At 38.8% G+C, this 9,828-nt stretch overlaps 1 protein-coding gene across 1 annotated transcript in view; it reads left to right on the forward strand.

The window, feature by feature from the left end:
- Positions 1-8,504, forward strand: part of LOC6048527 (membrane-bound alkaline phosphatase) — a 36,284-nt gene extending 27,780 nt beyond the window's left edge. Inside the window, exons 6-7 of the mRNA XM_038264983.1 lie at positions 7,415-7,780; positions 7,965-8,504. Of these exons, the coding sequence (XP_038120911.1) occupies positions 7,415-7,780; positions 7,965-8,369 (771 nt within the window). The 3' untranslated portion in view covers positions 8,370-8,504. The remainder of the gene's footprint in view (positions 1-7,414; positions 7,781-7,964) is intronic.
- Positions 8,505-9,828: the final 1,324 nt, after the last annotated feature.

Here is a 9,828-nt window from a genome sequence, read left to right on the forward strand (position 1 = left end):
ACTTTTCGTTACAACCTATCTGTATTGGAAACCAATAGTATATCTTTTAATCGATTGAAATGGTTTAAAAATAATAAAACATTAATTTGAATATTCTTTAAAGAATTAAACTGTGGTTGAATTTTTTAGCTGTTATATTTATTTCATCAATTACCACTATATTATTAAAACTCTTTGAAGCAATCGCTGAAAATTTAAGTAAACATATCAAAACGATGAAAAATTTTAAGGGGCGCCAAATTGATGCTTCGCCAAGGGCGCCGTGGACCCAAGGTACGGCTCTGCTTACAAGGATCACATTGAAAGTATCCAGGTTAAATGTAACAAATATATTAAATGTTTGTATCCACTTATAAACAGGAATTCTAGACTTTGTCTCAAGAATAAACTGTTAATTTATAAACAAATTTTCAGACCTGCCATGCTTTATGCTGTGCCGATCTGGACAAGCTGTTGCTTAACCAGGAAGAAAAAACTTCAGAGGATTCTGAACAAAATTCTGAAAATGATTCTGAAACTTCCTCCCTGGTTCAGCACCAGTGAACTTCATCAATTAGCCGAAGTTGACACTTTGGATGTTATGTCCAATAAGATAATTGATGCATTTCGACAAAAATCATTGCAGTCTTCAGCTGCATTGATCCGCTCTTTATATAGTTTATAAGTTAGTTTAAAGGTATCCCTTTTCCCTTTTGTACATGTAGAACCTCCTACATTTGAAATCACTGAATAGCGAAAGCTACAATATTTCATGAATAAATAAAAGTTGCTAGTATTTAAAATTGAGGTGAAAAGTCATCGATTGTGATTGGACACTCAATAATATTTTAACTGAATGAATGTACATGGAAGAAAAATATCTGAATAAACATAAATTTAAAAAAAAAAAAAAAAAGCTGCTCGCCCATTGTTCTAGCCCTGGAGTGACACTAGACCTTTTTCGCAACGACGACGAGCCAGCCGGGCCGGCGGCAAACTCCGATACACAAATGGGTCTCCTGAACGAACGAACGGTCTCGTTGAAGATCCAGGCCGTGCACGATTCGACCGATTTGAGTTTGATTTATCGTGCAGAGCCCCGATGTAAAATGGCTGATATAAATCATTCACGTCAATTGCATTCTTCTGTAGGACGACGACGGCGATGCTTTTTTTTGTTGTTGCTGTTTCGCTTCATTCGCTCCTTACGTTGTGCGAAAATACTCTGCTTTGGAGAGACCTTTGCTTCGTTTCGTGTGCCAACGATGTTGGTTTTTGCGAGAAGCCCTTCTTGGTAGTCAAGGCACACAACCTCTCGGGTGTAGGCTTTGTTTTGTTTGGCATGTTGGTGTTATTTTTTTTTGGCTTGAAGAATCTTAAAGCGAGGTTCTGTTTGAAAAGTTTAAAGTAGAAATTTTTCGACGAGTATTTTTTTATGTTTTGTAATATTTCGAGGATAAAATAGTTTTCTAACTTGTCTCACGATATCCTTTCCAGGATCATTTTCCTCACGGATGAGTACTACAAGCACTACAATGTCCATTAAACAAAATATGTTAACCATTAACAAACATTGTAAAAGTATATAATTTGAATTGTCACTTAAAAAAAAACCCTAGGCAACAACTCGTTTCTGCTTTATTTTCTGTGACTCATAAATTTTAAAACAACACGAGATAATGTATTTTTTTTAAGTTAAAAGGGTCCCTAAAGAGAACTTGGTGAAAAAGTATCATTTTGACTCACCTTTCTCTCAATTCTCTTCAAAAATATTATAAGAATGTTTATTTTCCATTTGTCAAGTTTCATCATCCGTGCATAGTTTTAAACATTCCAACAAAAACGAGAATATGTGGCTCAAAATCAAATTCATAAAAGCTACGTATTGATACCAAAAAATTTTCGTTTGTTTTGAGACAATAATAGCAAAATTTCAAAATGACGAAATTACGTTCATAGAAAAAAAATGTTTTTTTTTAATTTTGGAAGGTTAAAAATTTGGTTGGTTAAATATTACCTCTTTTTTTGTGTAATATTACTTTAAAAATGTGTCAAAAACTGATGAAAATTCATTATTTTCAGAGGTCATCATTTCCTGATGAATATTACCATCATTATTTTTCTGTGTTTTAAAATGTTGCCTTTGCCAAGAACTATCAGAAACTGCCATTGAATCAGGGTCGTGAAAATGAAGTATTGCACTTTATAACATATCATACCAAATCAGTTAAACTTTTAAAACTTTAATTTTGATTGAACAAAAACTAAATCCATTATGAATGTGTTTGAAATTCTATTCTTCCAATAACAATTTCCTACAGCAAATTATTCAACATTACGCGCGTTATACGCCTTATAATTACTCTGAATTCCAGTTCACACACAACCCTTCTCACACCATCTTTGAAGTTATTTATAATTAATCCGACACATCAATTCATTCAGCCTGCCCAACACACAAACATGAACGCGCAATCATAAAATATAAAAAAAGAAGATATTCACGCTTACCAGCGATAAAACCCGCTCGTATTTGACGGCGAGCATAAATGTATGATATAAAATATAAAACACAACACACACAGCTCCCTCCAAACTCCCAACTTCCACACCAACCCTCGTATAACCCTCGTACCGCTCTTCGTAATTTGATTTTCATTCCATTTCATTTCAGTCCCCTCGTGCAAGCGAATCGCCGTCGTTGCCAGACTTCCCCCTTTTGCACAACTCATTACCCGTGCCAGTGCTGCCAGCGCCCAGGCAAGCATAATCCAACGAACTCTTTAAAGTGTTCGGTCGGGTAGGAAGGTTCAACGGGCGCACAACTTTAAAAAATGTACGAGGCAGAACAAACTCGACTCGAAGCGAGAACCCTCCTTTTCGGGAGTTTTCTGTTTGCTGAAGTTGGGCTTCACCAGAACCCCTCTGAACAACTTTAGTTGGTCGACCGTCGCTCGTAGGCATGGAAATGACTGATGCGGAAAGATAATGAGGATGTTGTTATTACTTAGTCTGTTGCCTCGTCGTCGTTCTCGAGTGGTCTGCTTCTTCTTCTTCTTGGTCTCGTCTTCTTTTGTGGTACGTTTCCGCATTACGGACATCCTTCCGGTTGGTGTTCCGGCGGGATGGATTAGTACAGTGTGGTCAGCGAAAGGATTTTTGTCAGTTTTTTTAATCAAATTTTTTAGTTGTTATCAAATATATATTATTTCTACAAATCGACGCTGTCGTGTTATCTTGTCGCTTTTTGGCGTTCCGAAAAAAACGCATTTTAATGTTTGACCTTCAATAAACAAAAACTAGAGCACGCATTGTAAACAATAACAAACACGCTTTGTTTGGTTGACCATTCTGTGCACTGTCCTGAAGTTTGGTTGAAGTTTGCTGGTGGAGTCCCGAGTTATAATTACAAATGTTTACGGTAGTCGAGCTCGAACTTGTGTCAAACGCGTTCTGACCTGAAATCCCTTTGTCCTTTGTCGCATTTACTTCAATTTTCAGGCTGGCATGGATTTTTTTCAGTTTTTGTGGAATATCTCAGGATTGAAATCGAATATTGGGGATCTGTGAAGGTCAAAAGGTGAAGCATTGTGAGCTGCACAAAATGGCGTTCTTAACTCAATTTGGCACAAAATACACGTGCGACAAGTTAGCGCGACAACGACGATATTAGTTTCCGTCAGTAGGGGTGATAATGGATGAAACCCATTAAATTTAACGTAAAATAATAACGTTAGTAAATGAAGAAAAAAAATGAATTCATCTCCTTGAGAGGGTCTTCTTTACATTTACTTATCACTTAAAATATCCAATTATCGTGTAAACAGACTATGATATTTTATTATTCTTCGGAAAAGTAATAAAACTTCATATCTTACAGTGTATTGAAAAGATATCCGGAAGTCTTTTTTGTCGAGATTTACTTAAAAGTAATAACAATATACAGTGTTCTCAGAAGTCAAGCATGAACTAAACTTCTTTAAATAAATATCTATAATATATCAAAAGCTCGAACAAAAATGAACTTCATCAAAGAAGGTCGGTTTTGAAATTCAATGCAAATGAACCGTAGTAGTTATAGGTTCGATTCTTAGTGCTTTCTTCCAAAGGGCAATCAATCAAGATTGATAATTTCACTACAGTGCTCAATTTTGTCTGCCGTTTTTGGCAACATTTTCTTCCCGATTTAGGAAACAACCAAATCAATTCGATATTCTTGGTCTCCTAGGGCTTGCAGAGGATAGATTGATTTAAATTTAATCAAAACATAATGAATTGGAATGAAAAAGTATCTTTGGGCCATTCAATAATTGCGTAACAATTTTATAAAAATATTGCTATTTGAGAAATTTGCTTACAAAAAGTGGACAACTTGTTTCAATTTCTATTTAAAAAAAGAAGCTTGACTGATGGTATTTATACTGATGATACGATAAAACACATCATTATCCTCTTCTTGCTCCTTTATGCTTCTTTATGCTTCTTGATTAATGTTGATTTTCGCAATAAAACTCATAATTTAAAAAAATCTCGTTATTAGGCCTAACTTTCCAACTGTTGTTCATAATGGGCCCTTTCTAAAAGCAATTTCGAAAAGAGCTAAAAGGGCACTAAAGCGCACTGATTGCTGTTCTGAATGATGTTTATGGGCCCGTTTGTTTAGTTAGAAATAATGATGAATTTAGTGGAAATTTTGATGATTGCTGAAGTTTTGTGATTAAATGGTGTAGATAAGGTATGTGAAACATAAAACAATCTTCATACTGAACAGCAGCCACGGGACCGTTTTAAATATTGTATTTCGACGAAGTTTTTTCGGCAGATTTTTTTGGTGAAAAGTAAACCAAACTTTGCTTTGAAGTGAATAAATGTGAAGAATGCATGAAAAGTTCACTTTATAACACAAAAAGTTTCTCAGCTATAAAAAAAAAAACGAAAAAGAAAAGGGCACATTTGATCATTTTTTGTTGGCTTGGAGTGAACATTGTTATGCGCCCTTTTGTGTTTTTTATTTTTCAATCCAGGTTTTTAAGCGAAGATGGCGTTCGAATGGCGAACGCCTGAATTGTCAAAATCACGCAGTAGCACCAACATTAGAAAAAAAGTATGGCTGTCATGCCATGGCACACCTTTTTCGTAATGTTGGTACCACTGCGTGATTTTGACATTTCGGGCGTTCACCATTCGAACGCCATCTTCGCTTGAAAATCTGGATAGGAAATTGTTTGCTATAAATCTGATTCTTGGAGGGCATGTAGGAACTGTACTATTGAATGGAATGATGGGATAATCCCGAATGTTTACGTTTTGGTTTAGTGCCCTTATGAAATGTTTTATATTTGCTCCTTGAATTTCATACATTTTGTGATTTATGATTAGTCCTCAAACAATAAATTTGGCAATAAAAAAATCACCTCATAATGCCAACAACCGGATGGCACTGTAAGAATATTTCGACCTTATTGTGCTGGGGGGTTGCTTGTAACCACTAGCGTGCACAGGGTGGGGCAACATGGGGCAACTGCCCCACCATCCACAGAAATTTGTTCTAAATTTGGTCAGGGGGTGTCCACAAATGACGTATTTTTCTAAACGTCCAAATTATTGCCCCACCTTCCTCAAAGAGCTGGGCACGCTAGTGCTTGTAACCATGAGCATGATCATTAGGGTGCCTAGAAAAAATGACCCCCTGCTCCACAAGTGGAAATCGGTTTTTTGAGTTATTTTGAGCGAAATTTGTTGAGATTAACCCATTGATACCCGAGCCTAAAGTTGGTGAAAAAAAATGTTTTTCATACAATTTGCTTTTTTAAATCGCTAATAACTTTTCAGGAACAAGTTTTACAGCTTTTGTATGTTCTACAAAGTTGTAGAGCTTTAAATTTTCAATAAAAATCTCACTTTTGGGAATATTTGGATGGAAGTAGCGAACAGTGCATACTAAACCGTGAGAAAATTGGGTTTTAATTTTTTCGATTTTTTCCATACAAACTTCACCTTCGAGTATCAATGGGTAAATGTTGACCGATTTTGCTCATATTTGGCCCAGAGTCCTAAAATAGGTCAAGGAACAATATTCAGCTTGTGGAACGAGGTTTTGAGAAAAAGTCCCATATTCTGGGCACCCTAATGAGCATGAGCATGGTTGACTGCCAATGAGCTGCTACTCCGTTATTGACAGATCAGCTGTAGTTAAACAATGAATCGAAATTGATCAGTGGGAGTCAATCATCGTTCACTGTTTAACCTCTGAAGATCCCTTCTTCATTAGTCAATACCTTTCCCAAGAAGCCTGCAGTTCAACAAAAGGGAGGAATGTTAGTTCGATAGTTGAAGTTGGCGACTCATCGAGCACACAGCTTTTCGCTATATACCTGTTGGCAGCTCATGAGACCGTTTGGGTTAGTATGATATGGAATTGGCTTTCGATGCCTCACGAAAGACGATGCTATGGGGAGAACTTTCATAATCGTCCTGCCGACGTGCATTCCGAAAAACGATGCTATGGGAAGGTCTTTCTTATTTACACATCGAAACACTCACGAAATGTTATTTATGTACTAAATAGTTGTAATTTTGCACCACGATTATCCAGAGGACTCAAACCGTCAGCGTGCCCTTCGATCAACGATGATATAGAAAGGACTTTTTTTTTTACAGTTATTTTACTTTAAACACTTAAACATCATTTCATATTTTAATACAATAATTCACACGACGTCGTTCCTCTCGATCAACGATGATATAGGAAGGACTTCTTTGATTATACTAAACAAGTTGGTTAGGTTTGGCTTTCGGTCTGTTTGGGGAATCAAAACACTTGTATGTTCTCTTCATCCGACGTTTCGACCCGTTTTGGCCAATCACTAAAAAAATGACGCTAAAATCAAGAAAAATCCTGCACACATCCGCGTGCCTTCACTTCCCCAATCGACTTAAACACAAGGGGTTTGCATGTAAACATCACGAGTTAGGTAGGGGAAATATAGATTTAAATGAGTATATTTCCCCTACTGAGATTCTACAAAAAATGTTTTAAAATAGTAGTTTATACAACCAGTTGCAAAAAGACAATTTTTTCAGCACGAGTCGTACATTTATCCAAGAGGTTCACCGAGTTTCTTAAATATGAAGAGTGCTGAAAAAAATAAGTTTTGCAACGAGTTTCATACAAAAAAAAAAAAAAAAAAATCCAAACCATCACTATTTCAGGGTGCAAATGATTGAAAAACACGTATTTTTCGAATGGTCAAAAATGGGAGGGGTCGTACCGCCCCTCCGTCACGAGATATCGAAAAATGGAGCTCGGATTCATGATCAGGGACAAAAGTAACTCCTGAGGAAAAAGTTTCACTCAAATCGAAGAGGAGTCGGGGCATTTTTTTCTGATTTCATGTGAGTTGGTGGAGATTTATTGTTTTCTTTTATTTTTCAGGCAGAACTTGCGGCGCTGGACACATCCAAAATTGACCACCTCCTGGGGCTGTTCGACTACGACCAGCTACCGTACGCCGCCGACGTGGGTAACGGCCAGAACCCGGACACCCCGCCACTGGTCCGCATGGTGCACTACTCGCTGGAGATGCTCCAGAAGAAGGAACATTCGAACGGGTTTCTGCTGTTCGTCGAGGACGGTAACATTCTGAGGGCACACCAGGAAAACAAACCCAACAAGGCGTTCCAGCAGGTGGCGCACTACTCGATGGCCTTTGACATGGGCCACATGATGGTTTCGGAGACAAACTCGCTGGTTGTTTCGTTGAACGACGTTGGAAGTACACTGTCGCTGCCCGGATATCCGGTGAGTTTTACTTTAAGCTTGTATTATATAATTGGATTACATGAGATTATTTTCTTCCTGAAACAGTTTCATGACACCTTGCTTTGTTCTCGTTAAAGAATTCATACCAAACCACAACCCCAATCTCTAATCCAGCCAAATTTGCTTTGTTCTTTTCCCCTTTCGAAAAAATTGTCTTGCTCAGGCACGTGACACCGACGCTCTGGTGTCCGCCGGCACTAGCGACCAGGACTCCAAGCCGTACCTCAGCGTGTCGTATGCCACCGGCCCGGGATTCGACTCGTACTACAAGCTCCCCGAGGGTCGGTTGGATCCGGTGACGGTGCTGCAGAATGCGGCCACCCCTGCCAAGGAACGAACCTGCTCGGCCTCGGTCCCGATGACGGCGGGAGTCAACGGGGGTGAGGACGCAATGGTGTACGCGAGTGGACCGTGGGCGTTCATGCTGTCCGGGGCGTACGAGCAGAACTTTGTCGCCCACGCCATTACGTTCGCGTCCTGCATCACGGACGTGTGCGGGGGTGCCTCGAGCGTTGTCCTGTCCGCGGCCACCGTCCTGTTGGCCATCGTGGTGAAACTATTCGCTTGAGAAGGGATAACAACCCCCAGTGAGAAACAGAGAGACCACAACGGCTGAAAGATCCACTAATAATGAAACTAAAAGTATTTGAAGAAGAAATATAAACTCCACTTTCTGTATAAGGCTCGTAATGCTCGTTAAGTTAGGTTATCAATTTGTACTTTTAAAATAAATCGTTAGTTTAATGAAATATTTCGTTTTTATTCGTCCATAGAATTGCAAAATTTCGTTCCAAATTATCAAAACCCGTTTCCCAAAATCCCTCAAAAGACGCATTCCAATCCCACAACGCACTTTATAATCCCTTTTTATCCCCTGACCACACGGCAAAACAAAGTGGAGGTTGACGGCTGTGAATCAAGCGCGTGGAAGGCGGGGGATGTGGACCCAGGCAGCAGCAGCAGGGCTCAGGGGCCCTCACTCCGTATATTGGCTGCAGTTCCTGGGCAGGCAAGCCGTTCGTTATAGCTCCGCCCTACCTCTCCGCGTTGTTCATGACAGACAGGCAGACAGAACGGGCCAAGGCAAAACAGCCAAAGGCGGCAGTCGAAGGAACAACGCAACGACGGCAGCTGCCGGTGGTCTGGTCGACGAGTCTGGCCGGTGAAGCCCCAGTCAGCAGTGCTGAAGGAGAGAAGGAGAATGAATGAAAAATGAAAATAAAATGTAATATAAACAAGCTATATGAACACGATGAAGTAATGCCGTGTCACAGAAATGTGAATAACTTTGCCTTTGCCGTTCTATCGTGGAATTTAAACTAGCTGGCTGGGATGAGCAGCGTAAAATCTAGAAGTGGGAGGTAGGGTGGTTAGACGATACACTGATGCTGGGGCAGAACAGAGATGGTTTGCAGAATCTCGTAGCAGATGAAGCTCATGAATATGGAATGTATTGGCAGCAATCATCCTAACGTGGGACGTATTTTAGAACGAATACCTTTTACTTTTTACTACTTACTATTTTGACATCCCTGCTCCTGACCCTATGGCATAACAGTACGCATTTACAGCTTACACATTTCACTTTCGCACGTTTAAAAACATTCACAAAATAAACCAAGATTTGCTTAATTAAATCTTTATGGTTTTCCACTTTTTTTGTTAAACGTTTAAAAGTTTACGAAATGTCAAATTAGTATTTACCAATAATATCGGTCTGAGTATGTCTTCGAAAACATTTGCTAAATTAAATTTTTACAAGTTTTCACATGCTATAGAAAATCTGCATATCTTTAATTGGATAAATATGTTTTGTAATTATTTTAGAATTTTAGAAATAGCATGAAAACTATGTAATACAAATGAAAGTTTAGGGTAGCGAATGACCAAGAAGATTAAAGCTGCCAGAAATAAATGAATTAACAACAACAACATATCGTCGCCGTCGTGCTAACTTGTCGTACGTGCATTTTGGGCCAAATTGAGTTAAGTACGCCATTTTGTGCAGCTAACAATCCCACATCTTT

This window comes from Culex quinquefasciatus, chromosome 3 (genome assembly GCF_015732765.1).
Source record: "Culex quinquefasciatus strain JHB chromosome 3, VPISU_Cqui_1.0_pri_paternal, whole genome shotgun sequence".
Classification (NCBI taxonomy): domain Eukaryota; kingdom Metazoa; phylum Arthropoda; class Insecta; order Diptera; family Culicidae; genus Culex; species Culex quinquefasciatus.